Source organism: Poromitra crassiceps, assembly GCF_964638095.1.
Source record: "Poromitra crassiceps genome assembly, chromosome: 7".
In the NCBI taxonomy this organism is placed as follows: Eukaryota; Metazoa; Chordata; class Actinopteri; order Beryciformes; family Melamphaidae; genus Poromitra; species Poromitra crassiceps.
The window spans coordinates 19080670-19100104 of record NC_139628.1 but is presented as its reverse complement, the minus strand read 5'-3'; the positions used below and the strand labels follow the sequence as shown (position 1 = coordinate 19100104).

The window sequence follows — 19435 nt, the reverse complement described above, 5'->3', positions numbered from 1 at the left end:
CATTGTTGCACTGCTTGTTTTTCATTTTGAATAGAAGTCAACATGGCAGCACCTTCAACAAGCCCTCCAACAACATCTCCTTCAAGACCATTTTCCACTGACGTCACTCAGGTGATAGCCAGCAGCAGCAGCAGCAGCACAGCAGCAGCAGCACACATCACTGCAGCTGAGGTGCAGGTCCGCCTGGCCGATGGCGGGAACAGCTTCTGTTCTGGCAGAGTGGAGGTCTTCCACCTTGGACAGTGGGGGACAGTGTGTGATGATGACTGGGACCTGCTTGATGCTCAGGTGGTGTGTAGACAGCTGGGTTGTGGCAGAGTCCTGGCAGCACCACAGGGTGCACGTTTTGGACAGGGCAGAGGCCCCATCTGGCTGGATGATGTCACCTGTTCAGGAAGTGAGTCATCAATAACAGACTGTAGACATCCAGGGTTTGGGACCCACAACTGTGGTCACAATGAAGACGCTGCTGTGATCTGTGAAGGTAAATGTGTCTCTATTCTTTAAGTACATTACAGATGTTATTACTCACATATAACTGGTGGATTTACTTTATATGTGAGCAGTAATTTAAACCACACAGAGTGGACATCATCTCGCTGCACAATAAACCAAATTTACACTCAAAATAATAGATTGTGTTTTGAACGTTATTACTGAATGGAGTTTAGAGGAAGTGGCACCTTTGCACACAATTATCAGGAAGAACTGTGGGTGGAAAAAGGGACATTTCCTTGTTAGATTTGGTGTCAGTGGGGCCTACCTAGCGATGTGGTTCACGGACATTTTTCTTTTGGTTTGACCAGCAGGCAACACCAAAGTTACTACAGACCCATCTCCAGCAATGACAATTGCTAACATCACTCTGGTGATAGCCGGCACCAGCAGCACAAATGGAAAACTTAGCACAAATTGAAATGGTTTGTTGGGCTACCAGCACCAAACGTGGTGCGGCTGTAAAGTGTTGTCACTGATGTGCCCACCTAGTTTCAAGGTCATAGGCCACTGTGCATTGTCCTTCTGATCCATTGAATTGTGTGAAAGTCTGATTGGCTAATAACTCTGCCACTTTAAATGATTTGGGCATGTCCATCGGCCATGCATACCAAATTTGTTGTCATTTGGACTTACAGTTCGAGGAGAGGATTTTCAACAGTTTTTCAAAATTTCCAAGATGGTGGACAAATTACCCAGATGGACACCATTGCTTCCAATTGCAGATTTGGGTAACGCTTTAGAATACAGCCCGCAAATAAGCATGTAGTTAGAGTATAACAACGGGGTTTAGGGCTGTAGTTATAGTCTAACTACGGGGTTTAAGGAGTGAATTATAAGATCTGTACTTATAGTCTAACTACGGGGTTTAAGGAGTGTAGTTATAGTATAACAACGGGGTTTAAGGAGTGTAGTTATGGTATAACAACGGGGTTTAAGGAGTGTAGTTATAGTCTAACAACAGGGTTTAAGGAGTGTAGTTAGAGTATAACAACGGGTTTAAGGAGTGTAGTTAGAGTATACCAACGGGGTTTAAGGAGTGTAGTTAGAGTATAACAACGGGGTTTAAGGGGTGAAAAAATACTTTAACTAGAGGGTAACAAGATCTGTACTTATAGTCTAACTACGGGGTCGCGGGCTGTATTATGAAGCAGGGGACAAATGTTTGTACTTATAGGCTAATTACGGGGTACCACACTGTACTTACAGGGTAACTACGGGGTTTAAGGAGTGTAGTTAGAGTATAACAACGGGGTTTAAGGAGTCTAGTTAGAGTATAACAACGGGGTTTAAGGAGTCTAGTTAGAGTATAACAACGGGGTTTAAGGAGTGTAGTTATAGTCTAACAACGGGGTTTAAGGAGTGTAGTTAGAGTATAACAACGGGGTTTAAGGAGTGTAGTTAGAGTATAACAACGGGGTTTAAGGAGTGTAGTTAGAGTATAACAACGGGGTTTAAGGAGTCTAGTTAGAGTATAACAACGGGGTTTAAGGAGTCTAGTTAGAGTATAACAACGGGGTTTAAGGAGTGTAGTTATAGTCTAACAACGGGGTTTAAGGAGTGTAGTTAGAGTATAACAACGGGGTTTAAGGAGTGTAGTTAGAGTATAACAACGGGGTTTAAGGAGTGTAGTTAGAGTATAACAACAGGGTTTAAGGAGTCTAGTTAGAGTATAACAACGGGGTTTAAGGAGTCTAGTTAGAGTATAACAACAGGGTTTAAGGAGTCTAGTTAGAGTATAACAACGGGGTTTAAGGAGTCTAGTTAGAGTATAACAACGGGGTTTAAGGAGTCTAGTTAGAGTATAACAATGGGGTTTAAGGAGTCTAGTTAGAGTATAACAACGGGGTTTAAGGAGTGTAGTTAGAGTATAACAATGGGGTTTAAGGAGTGTAGTTAGAGTATAACAACAGGGTTTAAGGAGTGTAGTTAGAGTATAACAACGGGGTTTAAGGAGTGAAAAAATACTTTAACTAGAGGGTAACAAGATCTGTACTTAGTCTAACTACGGGGTCGCGGGCTGTATTATGAAGCAGGGGACAAATGTTTGTACTTATAGGCTAATTACGGGGTACCACACTGTACTTACAGGGTAACTATGGGGTTTAAGGAGTGTAGTTAGAGTATAACAACAGGGTTTAAGGAGTGTAGTTAGAGTATAACAACGGGGTTTAAGTTTAAGTTAGACTCTAACTAGACTCCTTAAACCCCGTTGTTATACTCTAACTAGACTCCTTAAACCCCGTTGTTATACTCTAACTAGACTCCTTAAACCCCGTTGTTATACTCTAACTAGACTCCTTAAACCCCGTTGTTATACTCTAACTAGACTCCTTAAACCCTGTTGTTATACTCTAACTAGACTCCTTAAACCCCGTTGTTATACTCTAACTACACTCCTTAAACCCCGTTGTTATACTCTAACTAGACTCCTTAAACCCCGTTGTTATACTCTAACTAGACTCCTTAAACCCCGTTGTTATACTCTAACTAGACTCCTTAAACCCCGTTGTTATACTCTAACTAGACACCTTAAACCCCGTTGTTATACTCTAACTACACTCCTTAAACCCCATTGTTATACTCTAACTAGACTCCTTAAACCTCGTTGTTATACTCTAACTACACTCCTTAAACCCCGTTGTTATACTCTAACTACACTCCTTAAACCCCGTTGTTAGACTCTAACTAGACTCCTTAAACCCCGTTGTTATACTCTAACTAGACTCCTTAAACCCCGTTGTTATACTCTAACTACACTCCTTAAACCCCGTTGTTATACTCTAACTAGACTCCTTAAACCCTGTTGTTATACTCTAACTAGACTCCTTAAACCCCGTTGTTATACTCTAACTACACTCCTTAAACCCCGTTGTTATACTCTAACTACACTCCTTAAACCCCGTTGTTATACTCTAACTACACTCCTTAAACCCCGTAGTTACCCTGTAAGTACAGTGTGGTACCCCGTAATTAGCCTATAAGTACAAACATTTGTCCCCTGCTTCATAATACAGCCCGCGACCCCGTAGTTAGACTATAAGTACAGATCTTGTTACCCTCTAGTTAAAGTATTTTTTCACTCCTTAAACCCCGTTGTTATACTCTAACTACACTCCTTAAACCCCGTTGTTATACTCTAACTACACTCCTTAAACATGTTGTTATACTCTAACTACACTCCTTAAACCCTGTTGTTAGACTATAACTACACTCCTTAAACCCCGTTGTTATACCATAACTACACTCCTTAAACCCCGTTGTTATACTATAACTACACTCCTTAAACCCCGTAGTTAGACTATAAGTACAGATCTTATAATTCACTCCTTAAACCCCGTAGTTAGACTATAACTACAGCCCTAAACCCCGTTGTTATACTCTAACTACATGCTTATTTGCGGGCTGTATTCTAAAGCGTTACCCAGATTTGTTTGACATACTAAGTGCTGTGCTAAGTTTCAATAGGTCAAACGGGGTGCCCACGAGGACTGTTTATGTTTCGCTGCATGTTATACCACCCTTGTAGCAGAAATGTAACAAAACCGCTTGGAGACTTGCTTAATGCAGTTTTCCATGTTTGTGTCAAATTTGAAAACTTTTTTTAACCTTTATTTTATACTGAGCAGCTCCACTAGTGCGGTTGGGGTTAACCTTCCAGTCACAAGTTCGCTTTTTTAACCTTTAGGCCACCACTGCCCACAAAAGACCAATCACATGCTGCAGCTAGGGCCAAGTACAATGTGTGAAGAATAAGAAGAATTGTTAAAAACAATGGGTTCCTAACGAGTGCTGGTTAAAAAGTAGAGTCCACACACTGCATTGTAGACTTAACTCCCAGTTTATTTAACTGGGAGTTAAGTCTACAATGCAGTGTGCAGACTCTACTTTTGAACCTATGTTGATGGTCTGTTGTCCTGCACCTGCAATGCTGAGTGGATGTGCGTGCTCTACTTTTGTTTGTTCCTAACGAGTGCTCCCTGTCTACAAGCTTGTGATGTCAGACTATTGTTCTAATGCTTACTGTGCCAATATCACTCCAATATATTGACATGCTAATTTCATCTATTCATTTTAATGCTACAAGAACATACATACATATCTGTTCCATATCAAAACAACTGGGGGAATTATGTTCTCCCTCTGAACTGTATGAAAACTAGTCAACTATGACACGTTCATTGTTGCACTGCTTGTTTTTCATTTTGAATAGAAGTCAAGATGACAGCACCTTCAACAAGCCCTCCAACAACATCTCCTTCAAGACCATTTTCCACTGACGTCACTCAGGTGATAGCCAGCAGCAGCAGCAGCACAGCAGCAGCAGCACACATCACTGCAGCTGAGGTGCAGGTCCGCCTGGCCAATGGAGGGAACAGCTCCTGTTCTGGCAGAGTGGAGGTCTTCCACCTTGGACAGTGGGGGACAGTGTGTGATGATGACTGGGACCTGCTTGATGCTCAGGTGGTGTGTAGACAGCTGGGTTGTGGCAGAGTCCTGGCAGCACCACCGAGTGCACGTTTTGGACAGGGCAGAGGGCCCATCTGGCTGGATGATGTCACCTGTTCAGGAAGTGAGTCATCAATAACAGACTGTAGACATCCAGGGTTTGGCACCAACAACTGTGGTCACAATGAAGACGCCGCTGTGATCTGTGAAGGTAAATGTGTCTCTATTCTTTAAGTACATTACAGATGTTATTACTGACATATAACTGGTGGATTTACTTTATATGTGAGTAGTAATGTAAACCACACAGAGTGGACATCATCTCGCCGCACAATAAGCCAAATGTACAGTCAAAAGAATAGATTGTGTTTTGAACATTATTACTAAATGGAGTTTAGAGGAAGTGGCACATTTGGACACAATAATCAGGAAATTCCCAAGATGGTGGACAATCCACCCAGATGGACCTTATGGGTCCAAATTGGAGATTTGTTCTGCATACTAAATGAGAGCTACATACCAAGTTTCAATTGTCTATGTCAACTGGGGCGCCAAGAGGACTATAAGTTTGGCTGCTTGTTATAGCGCCCTTCCTGTAGCCGAAATATGACAAAAACACCCAGAGACCTGCTTAACGCAGTTTGCCATGCGTTACAATTCGCATTAGTGTTCATTATCTCAATCCCACACGGGCCAACATAATGATACGGGTCGGCAGAAATGCATCATTAATTAACTTGGCATCATTCGTTGTCTAGGGGCTTTCCACTACTTCACCGAGAATGGTAACATGAAGTAATAAACACTGAAAGAATGAAAAGGCTGATTTAAGTATTGTTATGTAAGTAGGCTACTCACTCCGACATTAGCTGACATGGCCTTCGGGAGCGGGGTCATCCCTATGTTCCCCGGGTCCTATGTTCCCCGGGTCCTATGTTCCCCGTTTTTAACACTCTCCGTAACATTTGGGGTGTCTATCCGCTATGCCGACCACCCGCAATGCCGACCTTAGGTTTAGGCGTGAGGGGTGGGAGAGGTTAGGTTTTGGGTTAGGGTCTGGGGGAGGTTAGGAAGGGTTTTATGTTCCCCGGTCCCACAAAAACGGGGAACATAGGACCCGGGGAATATAGGACCCGGGGAACATAGGTACGCTCCCTCGGGAGCGATCCTGGCCGGCCACGACACTGCGCCAGCTCCACTCTGTTGATTGCATGAGGAATCCAGAGTAATCATCCTGCGCTATAAGTGGGACAGAACAAAAGTGACAAAACAAAACAAAACAAGACGGAAACTAGTATAGACTATCAACAAGATGCATGGCGGGCCACAAACGCCTCTTCTGTAGGGACCAGACTGAACCCTTAGTGCAAGCACGGCATCCAATTTAAGTCTGCCTATGGCAACCCATTATGGCCAAAAAGGCACCATATGGACACAGAGGTCATATAGAGGTATAAAGGGTGCCTCTATATCCTTCTAAATGAACACCCACACACATCAAAGATAAATCAGTCATAGCAAATAGAAGTAAATATTAGCATAACCATGTGAGAAGGACTGTAACACATGTTTGTACCAAATTTAAAAACCTTTGACCAATGACATGCTGAGCTAGAGTCGATTAGGCTACAATGTGCAAAATTATAAGAATCTGATTAAAAACAATGGGTTCCTAACGAGTGCTCCCTGTCTATAAGCTTGTGATGCCAAACTTTTGCTCTCTTACTGTGCAGATATCACTCCAATAATATGTACATGCTAATTTCATCTATTCATTTTAATGCTACAAGAACATACATACATATCTGTTCCATATCAAAACAACTGGGGGAATTATGTTCTCCCTCTGAACTGTATGAACACTAGTCAACTATGACACGTTCATTGTTGCACTGCTTGTTTTTCATTTTGAATAGAAGTCAACATGGCAGCACCTTCAACAAGCCCTCCAACAACATCTCCTTCAAGACCATTTTCCACTGACGTCACTCAGGTAATAGCCAGCAGCAGCAGCAGCAGCAGCACAGCAGCAGCAGCACACATCACTGCAGCTGAGGTGCAGGTCCGCCTGGCCGATGGCGGGAACAGCTTCTGTTCTGGCAGAGTGGAGGTCTTCCACCTTGGACAGTGGGGGACAGTGTGTGATGATGAGTGGGACCTGCTTGATGCTCAGGTGGTGTGTAGACAGCTGGGTTGTGGCAGAGTCCTGGCAGCACCACAGGGTGCACGTTTTGGACAGGGCAGAGGCCCCATCTGGCTGGATGATGTCACCTGTTCAGGAAGTGAGTCATCAATAACAGACTGTAGACATCGAGGGTTTGGGACCCACAACTGTGGTCACAATGAAGACGCTGCTGTGATCTGTGAAGGTAAATGTGTCTCTATTCTTTAAGTACATTACAGATGTTATTACTCACATATAACTGGTGGATTTACTTGATATGTGAGCAGTAATTTAAACCACACAGAGTGGACATCATCTCGCTGCACAATAAACCAAATTTACACTCAAAATAATAGATTGTGTTTTGAACGTTATTACTAAATGGAGTTTAGAGGAAGTGGCACCTTTGCACACAATTATCAGGAAGAACTGTGGGTGGAAAAAGGGACATTTCCTTGTTAGATTTGGTGTCAGTGGGGCCTACCTAGCGATGTGGTTCACAGACATTTTTCTTTTGGTTTGACCAGCAGGCAACACCAAAGTTACTACAGACCCATCTCCAGCAATGACAATTGCTAACATCACTCTGGTGATAGCCGGCACCAGCAGCACAAATGGAAAACTTGGCACAAATTGAAATGGTTTGTTGGGCTACCAGCACCAAACGTGGTGCGGCTGTAAAGTGTTGTCACTGATGTGCCCACCTAGTTTCAAGGTCATAGGCCACTGTGCATTGTCCTTCTGATCCATTGAATTGTGTGAAAGTCTGATTGGCTAATAACTCTGCCACTTTAAATGATTTGGGCATGTCCATCGGCCATGCATACCAAATTTGTTGTCATTTGGACTTACAGTTCGAGGAGAGGATTTTCAACAGTTTTTCAAAATTTCCAAGATGGTGGACAAATTACCCAGATGGACACCATTGCTTCCAATTGCAGATTTGTTTGACATACTAAGTGCTGTGCTAAGTTTCAATAGGTCAAACGGGGTGCCCACGAGGACTGTTTATGTTTCGCTTCATGTTATACCCCCCTTGTAGCAGAAATGTAACAAAACCGCTTGGAGACTTGCAGTTTGCCATGTTTGTGTCAAATTTTAAAACTTTTTTTAACCTTTATTTTATACTGAGCAGCTCCACTAGTGCGGTTGGGGTTAACCTTCCAGTCACAAGTTCGCTTTTCTAACCTTTAGGCCACCACTGCCCACAAAAGACCAATCACATGATGGAGCTAGGGCCAAGTACAATGTGTGAAGAATAAGAAGAATTGTTAAAAACAATGGGTTCCTAACGAGTGCTGGTTAAAAAGTAGAGTCCACACACTGCATTGTAGACTTAACTCCCAGTTTATTTAACTGGGAGTTAAGTCTACAATGCAGTGTGCAGAATCTACTTTTTAACCTATGTTGATGGTCTGTTGTCCTGCACCTGCAATGCTGAGTAGATGTGCGTGCTCTACTTTTGTTTGTTCCTAACGAGTGCTCCCTGTCTACAAGCTTGTGATGTCAGACTATTGTTCTAATGCTTACTGTGCCAATATCACTCCAATATATTGACATGCTAATTTAATCTATTTATTGTAATGCTACAAGAACATACATACATATCTGTTCCATAACAAAACAACTGGGGGAATTATGTTCTCCCTCTGAACTGTATGAACACTAGTCAACTATGACACGTTCATTGTTGCACTGCTTGTTTTTCATTTTGAACAGAAGTCAACATGACAGCAGCTCCAACAAGCCCTCCAACAGCAACTCCTTCAAGACCATTTTCCACTGACGTCACTCAGGTGATAACCAGCAGCAGCAGCAGCAGCAGCAGCAGCACAGCAGCAGCAGCACACATCACTGCAGCTGAGGTGCAGGTCCGCCTGGCCGATGGAGGGAACAGCTCCTGTTCTGGCAGAGTGGAGGTCTTCCACCTTGGACGGTGGGGGACAGTGTGTGATGATAACTGGGACCTGCTTGATGCTCAGGTGGTGTGTAGACAGCTGGGTTGTGGCAGAGTCCTGGCAGCACCACCGAGTGCACGTTTTGGACAGGGCAGAGGGCCCATCTGGCTGGATGATGTCATCTGTTCAGGAAGTGAGTCATCAATAACAGACTGTAGACATCCAGGGTTTGGCACCAACAACTGTGTCCACCGTGAATACGCTGCTGTGATCTGTGAAGGTAAATGTGTCTCTATTTTTTAAGTACATTACAGATGTTATTACTCACATATAACTGGTGGATTTACTTTATGTGAGCATTAATGTAAACCACACAGAGTGGACATCATGTTCTGCACAATAAGCCAAATGTACAGTCAAAATAATAGATTTTGTTGTGAACATTATTACTAAATGGAGTTTAGAGAAAGTGGCACCTTTGCACACAATTATCCAACACAGTCTCTTAGAAAATTGTATAATACCAACGATATGGACCAACGTTGCTATTTTACAATTTCGGCTCGAAAAATGTAAAATAGTAACGTTCTGAGTGGTTAGGGTGAGGATTAGAGTAGGGGGAGGGGTTAGAAACAGAAAATCTCCGTAAAACACGCCCAAACCACGCCCACCGCTGTAGACGCATACGTTCCCATTTTACAATTTCTTAGCCGACATCGTAAAATACCAACGTATGTCCACAAACGTTGCTATTTTACAATTTTTTTGGAGATCGGGTTGAATTATCAGGAAGAACTGTGGGTGGAAAAGGGACATTTCCTTGTTAGATTTGGTGTCAGTGGGGCCTACCTAGCGATGTGGTTCACGGACATTTTTCTTTTGGTTTGACCAGCAGGCAACACCAAAGTTACTACAGACCCATCTCCAGCAATCACAATTGCTAACATCACTCTGGTGATAGCTGGCACCAGCAGCACAAATGGAAAGCTTAGCTTAGCACAAATTGAAATGGTTTTTTGGGCTACAAGCACCAAACGTGTTGCGGCTGTAAGCTGTTGTCACTGATGTGCCCACCTAGTTTCAAGGTCATAGGCCACAGTGCAGTGTACTTCTGATCCGTTGAATTGTGTGAAAGTCTGATTGGCTAATAACTCTGCCACTTTAAATGATTTGGGCATGTCCATCAGCCATGCATACCAAATTTGTTGTCATTTGGACTTACAGTTCGAGGAGAGGATTTTCAACAGTTTTTCAAAATTTCCAAGATGGTTGACAAATTACCCAGATGGACACCATTGCTTCCAATTGCAGATTTGTTTGACATACTAAGTGCTACATATCAAGTTTCAATAGGTCAAACGGGGTGCCCACGAGGACTGTTTATGTTTCGCTGCATGTTATACCCCCCTTGTAGCAGAAATGTAACAAAACCGCTTGGAGACTTGCAGTTTGCCATGTTTGTGTCAAATTTTAAAACTTTTTTTAACCTTTATTTTATACTGAGCAGCTCCACTAGTGCGGTTGGGGTTAACCTTCCAGTCACAAGTTCGCTTTTCTAACCTTTAGGCCACCACTGCCCACAAAAGACCAATCACATGATGGAGCTAGGGCCAAGTACAATGTGTGAAGAATAAGAAGAATTGTTAAAAACAATGGGTTCCTAACGAGTGCTGGTTAAAAAGTAGAGTCCACACACTGCATTGTAGACTTAACTCCCAGTTTATTTAACTGGGAGTTAAGTCTACAATGCAGTGTGCAGAATCTACTTTTTAACCTATGTTGATGGTCTGTTGTCCTGCACCTGCAATGCTGAGTAGATGTGCGTGCTCTACTTTTGTTTGTTCCTAACGAGTGCTCCCTGTCTACAAGCTTGTGATGTCAGACTATTGTTCTAATGCTTACTGTGCCAATATCACTCCAATATATTGACATGCTAATTTCATCTATTTATTGTAATGCTACAAGAACATACATACATATCTGTTCCATAACAAAACAACTGGGGGAATTATGTTCTCCCTCTGAACTGTATGAACACTAGTCAACTATGACACGTTCATTGTTGCACTGCTTGTTTTTCATTTTGAACAGAAGTCAACATGACAGCAGCTCCAACAAGCCCTCCAACAGCAACTCCTTCAAGACCATTTTCCACTGACGTCACTCAGGTGATAACCAGCAGCAGCAGCAGCAGCAGCAGCAGCAGCAGCACAGCAGCAGCAGCACACATCACTGCAGCTGAGGTGCAGGTCCGCCTGGCCGATGGAGGGAACAGCTCCTGTTCTGGCAGAGTGGAGGTCTTCCACCTTGGACGGTGGGGGACAGTGTGTGATGATAACTGGGACCTGCTTGATGCTCAGGTGGTGTGTAGACAGCTGGGTTGTGGCAGAGTCCTGGCAGCACCACCGAGTGCACGTTTTGGACAGGGCAGAGGGCCCATCTGGCTGGATGATGTCATCTGTTCAGGAAGTGAGTCATCAATAACAGACTGTAGACATCCAGGGTTTGGCACCAACAACTGTGTCCACCGTGAATACGCTGCTGTGATCTGTGAAGGTAAATGTGTCTCTATTTTTTAAGTACATTACAGATGTTATTACTCACATATAACTGGTGGATTTACTTTATGTGAGCATTAATGTAAACCACACAGAGTGGACATCATGTTCTGCACAATAAGCCAAATGTACAGTCAAAATAATAGATTTTGTTGTGAACATTATTACTAAATGGAGTTTAGAGAAAGTGGCACCTTTGCACACAATTATCCAACACAGTCTCTTAGAAAATTGTATAATACCAACGATATGGACCAACGTTGCTATTTTACAATTTCGGCTCGAAAAATGTAAAATAGTAACGTTCTGAGTGGTTAGGGTGAGGATTAGAGTAGGGGGAGGGGTTAGAAACAGAAAATCTCCGTAAAACACGCCCAAACCACGCCCACCGCTGTAGACGCATACGTTCCCATTTTACAATTTCTTAGCCGACATCGTAAAATACCAACGTATGTCCACAAACGTTGCTATTTTACAATTTTTTTGGAGATCGGGTTGAATTATCAGGAAGAACTGTGGGTGGAAAAGGGACATTTCCTTGTTAGATTTGGTGTCAGTGGGGCCTACCTAGCGATGTGGTTCACGGACATTTTTCTTTTGGTTTGACCAGCAGGCAACACCAAAGTTACTACAGACCCATCTCCAGCAATCACAATTGCTAACATCACTCTGGTGATAGCTGGCACCAGCAGCACAAATGGAAAGCTTAGCTTAGCACAAATTGAAATGGTTTTTTGGGCTACAAGCACCAAACGTGTTGCGGCTGTAAGCTGTTGTCACTGATGTGCCCACCTAGTTTCAAGGTCATAGGCCACAGTGCAGTGTACTTCTGATCCGTTGAATTGTGTGAAAGTCTGATTGGCTAATAACTCTGCCACTTTAAATGATTTGGGCATGTCCATCAGCCATGCATACCAAATTTGTTGTCATTTGGACTTACAGTTCGAGGAGAGGATTTTCAACAGTTTTTCAAAATTTCCAAGATGGTTGACAAATTACCCAGATGGACACCATTGCTTCCAATTGCAGATTTGTTTGACATACTAAGTGCTGTGCTACATATCAAGTTTCAATAGGTCAAACGGGGTGCCCACGAGGACTGTTTATGTTTCGCTGCATGTTATACCCCCCTTGTAGCAGAAATGTAACAAAACCGCTTGGAGACTTGCAGTTTGCCATGTTTGTGTCGAATTTTAAAACTTTTTTTAACCTTTATTTTATACTGAGCAGCTCCACTAGTGCGGTTGGGGTTAACCTTCCAGTCACAAGTTCGCTTTTCTAACCTTTAGGCCACCACTGCCCACAAAAGACCAATCACATGATGGAGCTAGGGCCAAGTACAATGTGTGAAGAATAAGAAGAATTGTTAAAAACAATGGGTTCCTAACGAGTGCTGGTTAAAAAGTAGAGTCCACACACTGCATTGTAGACTTAACTCCCAGTTTATTTAACTGGGAGTTAAGTCTACAATGCAGTGTGCAGAATCTACTTTTTAACCTATGTTGATGGTCTGTTGTCCTGCACCTGCAATGCTGAGTAGATGTGCGTGCTCTACTTTTGTTTGTTCCTAACGAGTGCTCCCTGTCTACAAGCTTGTGATGTCAGACTATTGTTCTAATGCTTACTGTGCCAATATCACTCCAATATATTGACATGCTAATTTCATCTATTTATTGTAATGCTACAAGAACATACATACATATCTGTTCCATAACAAAACAACTGGGGGAATTATGTTCTCCCTCTGAACTGTATGAACACTAGTCAACTATGACACGTTCATTGTTGCACTGCTTGTTTTTCATTTTGAACAGAAGTCAACATGACAGCAGCTCCAACAAGCCCTCCAACAGCAACTCCTTCAAGACCATTTTCCACTGACGTCACTCAGGTGATAACCAGCAGCAGCAGCAGCAGCAGCAGCACAGCAGCAGCAGCACACATCACTGCAGCTGAGGTGCAGGTCCGCCTGGCCGATGGAGGGAACAGCTCCTGTTCTGGCAGAGTGGAGGTCTTCCACCTTGGACAGTGGGGGACAGTGTGTGATGATAACTGGGACCTGCTTGATGCTCAGGTGGTGTGTAGACAGCTGGGTTGTGGCAGAGTCCTGGCAGCACCACCGAGTGCACGTTTTGGACAGGGCAGAGGGCCCATCTGGCTGGATGATGTCATCTGTTCAGGAAGTGAGTCATCAATAACAGACTGTAGACATCCAGGGTTTGGCACCAACAACTGTGGTCACAATGAAGACGCTGCTGTGATCTGTGAAGGTAAATGTGTCTCTATTTTTTAAGTACATTACAGATGTTATTACTCACATATAACTGGTGGATTTACTTTATGTGAGCATTAATGTAAACCACACAGAGTGGACATCATGTTCTGCACAATAAGCCAAATGTACAGTCAAAATAATAGATTTTGTTGTGAACATTATTACTAAATGGAGTTTAGAGAAAGTGGCACCTTTGCACACAATTATCCAACACAGTCTCTTAGAAAATTGTATAATACCAACGATATGGACCAACGTTGCTATTTTACAATTTCGGCTCGAAAAATGTAAAATAGTAACGTTCTGAGTGGTTAGGGTGAGGATTAGAGTAGGGGGAGGGGTTAGAAACAGAAAATCTCCGTAAAACACGCCCAAACCACGCCCACCGCTGTAGACGCATACGTTCCCATTTTACAATTTCTTAGCCGACATCGTAAAATACCAACGTATGTCCACAAACGTTGCTATTTTACAATTTTTTTGGAGATCGGGTTGAATTATCAGGAAGAACTGTGGGTGGAAAAGGGACATTTCCTTGTTAGATTTGGTGTCAGTGGGGCCTACCTAGCGATGTGGTTCACGGACATTTTTCTTTTGGTTTGACCAGCAGGCAACACCAAAGTTACTACAGACCCATCTCCAGCAATCACAATTGCTAACATCACTCTGGTGATAGCTGGCACCAGCAGCACAAATGGAAAGCTTAGCTTAGCACAAATTGAAATGGTTTTTTGGGCTACACGCACCAAATGTGTTGCGGCTGTAAGCTGTTGTCACTGATGTGCCCACCTAGTTTCAAGGTCATAGGCCACAGTGCAGTGTACTTCTGATCCGTTGAATTGTGTGAAAGTCTGATTGGCTAATAACTCTGCCACTTTAAATGATTTGGGCATGTCCATCAGCCATGCATACCAAATTTGTTGTCATTTGGACTTACAGTTCGAGGAGAGGATTTTCAACAGTTTTTCAAAATTTCCAAGATGGTTGACAAATTACCCAGATGGACACCATTGCTTCCAATTGCAGATTTGTTTGACATACTAAGTGCTGTGCTAAGTTTCAATAGGTCAAACGGGGTGCCCACGAGGACTGTTTATGTTTCGCTGCATGTTATACCCCCCTTGTAGCAGAAATGTAACAAAACCGCTTGGAGACTTGCAGTTTGCCATGTTTGTGTCAAATTTGAAAACTTTTTTTAACCTTTATTTTATACTGAGCAGCTCCACTAGTGCGGTTGGGGTTAACCTTCCAGTCACAAGTTCGCTTTTCTAACCTTTAGGCCACCACTGCCCACAAAAGACCAATCACATGATGGAGCTAGGGCCAAGTACAATGTGTGAAGAATAAGAAGAATTGTTAAAAACAATGGGTTCCTAACGAGTGCTGGTTAAAAAGTAGAGTCCACACACTGCATTGTAGACTTAACTCCCAGTTTATTTAACTGGGAGTTAAGTCTACAATGCAGTGTGCAGAATCTACTTTTTAACCTATGTTGATGGTCTGTTGTCCTGCACCTGCAATGCTGAGTAGATGTGCGTGCTCTACTTTTGTTTGTTCCTAACGAGTGCTCCCTGTCTACAAGCTTGTGATGTCAGACTATTGTTCTAATGCTTACTGTGCCAATATCACTCCAATATATTGACATGCTAATTTCATCTATTTATTGTAATGCTACAAGAACATACATACATATCTGTTCCATAACAAAACAACTGGGGGAATTATATTCTCCCTCTGAACTGTATGAACACTAGTCAACTATGACACGTTCATTGTTGCACTGCTTGTTTTTCATTTTGAACAGAAGTCAACATGACAGCAGCTCCAACAAGCCCTCCAACAGCAACTCCTTCAAGACCATTTTCCACTGACGTCACTCAGGTGATAACCAGCAGCAGCAGCAGCAGCAGCAGCACAGCAGCAGCAGCACACATCACTGCAGCTGAGGTGCAGGTCCGCCTGGCCGATGGAGGGAACAGCTCCTGTTCTGGCAGAGTGGAGGTCTTCCACCTTGGACGGTGGGGGACAGTGTGTGATGATAACTGGGACCTGCTTGATGCTCAGGTGGTGTGTAGACAGCTGGGTTGTGGCAGAGTCCTGGCAGCACCACCGAGTGCACGTTTTGGACAGGGCAGAGGGCCCATCTGGCTGGATGATGTCATCTGTTCAGGAAGTGAGTCATCAATAACAGACTGTAGACATCCAGGGTTTGGCACCAACAACTGTGTCCACCGTGAATACGCTGCTGTGATCTGTGAAGGTAAATGTGTCTCTATTTTTTAAGTACATTACAGATGTTATTACTCACATATAACTGGTGGATTTACTTTATGTGAGCATTAATGTAAACCACACAGAGTGGACATCATGTTCTGCACAATAAGCCAAATGTACAGTCAAAATAATAGATTTTGTTGTGAACATTATTACTAAATGGAGTTTAGAGAAAGTGGCACCTTTGCACACAATTATCCAACACAGTCTCTTAGAAAATTGTATAATACCAACGATATGGACCAACGTTGCTATTTTACAATTTCGGCTCGAAAAATGTAAAATAGTAACGTTCTGAGTGGTTAGGGTGAGGATTAGAGTAGGGGGAGGGGTTAGAAACAGAAAATCTCCGTAAAACACGCCCAAACCACGCCCACCGCTGTAGACGCATACGTTCCCATTTTACAATTTCTTAGCCGACATCGTAAAATACCAACGTATGTCCACAAACGTTGCTATTTTACAATTTTTTTGGAGATCGGGTTGAATTATCAGGAAGAACTGTGGGTGGAAAAGGGACATTTCCTTGTTAGATTTGGTGTCAGTGGGGCCTACCTAGCGATGTGGTTCACGGACATTTTTCTTTTGGTTTGACCAGCAGGCAACACCAAAGTTACTACAGACCCATCTCCAGCAATCACAATTGCTAACATCACTCTGGTGATAGCTGGCACCAGCAGCACAAATGGAAAGCTTAGCTTAGCACAAATTGAAATGGTTTTTTGGGCTACAAGCACCAAACGTGTTGCGGCTGTAAGCTGTTGTCACTGATGTGCCCACCTAGTTTCAAGGTCATAGGCCACAGTGCAGTGTACTTCTGATCCGTTGAATTGTGTGAAAGTCTGATTGGCTAATAACTCTGCCACTTTAAATGATTTGGGCATGTCCATCAGCCATGCATACCAAATTTGTTGTCATTTGGACTTACAGTTCGAGGAGAGGATTTTCAACAGTTTTTCAAAATTTCCAAGATGGTTGACAAATTACCCAGATGGACACCATTGCTTCCAATTGCAGATTTGTTTGACATACTAAGTGCTACATATCAAGTTTCAATAGGTCAAACGGGGTGCCCACGAGGACTGTTTATGTTTCGCTGCATGTTATACCCCCCTTGTAGCAGAAATGTAACAAAACCGCTTGGAGACTTGCAGTTTGCCATGTTTGTGTCAAATTTTAAAACTTTTTTTAACCTTTATTTTATACTGAGCAGCTCCACTAGTGCGGTTGGGGTTAACCTTCCAGTCACAAGTTCGCTTTTCTAACCTTTAGGCCACCACTGCCCACAAAAGACCAATCACATGATGGAGCTAGGGCCAAGTACAATGTGTGAAGAATAAGAAGAATTGTTAAAAACAATGGGTTCCTAACGAGTGCTGGTTAAAAAGTAGAGTCCACACACTGCATTGTAGACTTAACTCCCAGTTTATTTAACTGGGAGTTAAGTCTACAATGCAGTGTGCAGAATCTACTTTTTAACCTATGTTGATGGTCTGTTGTCCTGCACCTGCAATGCTGAGTAGATGTGCGTGCTCTACTTTTGTTTGTTCCTAACGAGTGCTCCCTGTCTACAAGCTTGTGATGTCAGACTATTGTTCTAATGCTTACTGTGCCAATATCACTCCAATATATTGACATGCTAATTTCATCTATTTATTGTAATGCTACAAGAACATACATACATATCTGTTCCATAACAAAACAACTGGGGGAATTATGTTCTCCCTCTGAACTGTATGAACACTAGTCAACTATGACACGTTCATTGTTGCACTGCTTGTTTTTCATTTTGAACAGAAGTCAACATGACAGCAGCTCCAACAAGCCCTCCAACAGCAACTCCTTCAAGACCATTTTCCACTGACGTCACTCAGGTGATAACCAGCAGCAGCAGCAGCAGCAGCAGCAGCACAGCAGCAGCAGCACACATCACTGCAGCTGAGGTGCAGGTCCGCCTGGCCGATGGAGGGAACAGCTCCTGTTCTGGCAGAGTGGAGGTCTTCCACCTTGGACGGTGGGGGACAGTGTGTGATGATAACTGGGACCTGCTTGATGCTCAGGTGGTGTGTAGACAGCTGGGTTGTGGCAGAGTCCTGGCAGCACCACCGAGTGCACGTTTTGGACAGGGCAGAGGGCCCATCTGGCTGGATGATGTCATCTGTTCAGGAAGTGAGTCATCAATAACAGACTGTAGACATCCAGGGTTTGGCACCAACAACTGTGTCCACCGTGAATACGCTGCTGTGATCTGTGAAGGTAAATGTGTCTCTATTTTTTAAGTACATTACAGATGTTATTACTCACATATAACTGGTGGATTTACTTTATGTGAGCATTAATGTAAACCACACAGAGTGGACATCATGTTCTGCACAATAAGCCAAATGTACAGTCAAAATAATAGATTTTGTTGTGAACATTATTACTAAATGGAGTTTAGAGAAAGTGGCACCTTTGCACACAATTATCCAACACAGTCTCTTAGAAAATTGTATAATACCAACGATATGGACCAACGTTGCTATTTTACAATTTCGGCTCGAAAAATGTAAAATAGTAACGTTCTGAGTGGTTAGGGTGAGGATTAGAGTAGGGGGAGGGGTTAGAAACAGAAAATCTCCGTAAAACACGCCCAAACCACGCCCACCGCTGTAGACGCATACGTTCCCATTTTACAATTTCTTAGCCGACATCGTAAAATACCAACGTATGTCCACAAACGTTGCTATTTTACAATTTTTTTGGAGATCGGGTTGAATTATCAGGAAGAACTGTGGGTGGAAAAGGGACATTTCCTTGTTAGATTTGGTGTCAGTGGGGCCTACCTAGCGATGTGGTTCACGGACATTTTTCTTTTGGTTTGACCAGCAGGCAACACCAAAGTTACTACAGACCCATCTCCAGCAATCACAATTGCTAACATCACTCTGGTGATAGCTGGCACCAGCAGCACAAATGGAAAGCTTAGCTTAGCACAAATTGAAATGGTTTTTTGGGCTACACGCACCAAATGTGTTGCGGCTGTAAGCTGTTGTCACTGATGTGCCCACCTAGTTTCAAGGTCATAGGCCACAGTGCAGTGTACTTCTGATCCGTTGAATTGTGTGAAAGTCTGATTGGCTAATAACTCTGCCACTTTAAATGATTTGGGCATGTCCATCAGCCATGCATACCAAATTTGTTGTCATTTGGACTTACAGTTCGAGGAGAGGATTTTCAACAGTTTTTCAAAATTTCCAAGATGGTTGACAAATTACCCAGATGGACACCATTGCTTCCAATTGCAGATTTGTTTGACATACTAAGTGCTGTGCTAAGTTTC

At 43.0% G+C, this 19435-nt stretch overlaps 1 protein-coding gene across 1 annotated transcript; it reads left to right on the top strand.

Moving 5' to 3' along the window:
• Window positions 1-42: 42 nt before the first annotated feature.
• LOC310779455 (scavenger receptor cysteine-rich domain-containing group B protein-like) lies at window positions 43-19181 on the top strand (the record flags this gene model as incomplete). The annotated part of the gene is made up of 5 exons (XM_083639988.1): window positions 43-490; window positions 4838-5163; window positions 15826-16099; window positions 18052-18282; window positions 19168-19181. The coding sequence occupies 5 exons, from the start codon at window positions 43-45 to the stop codon at window positions 19179-19181; spliced, it is 1293 nt and encodes a 430-aa protein (XP_083496114.1).
• Between the last annotated feature and the right edge of the window lie 254 nt (window positions 19182-19435).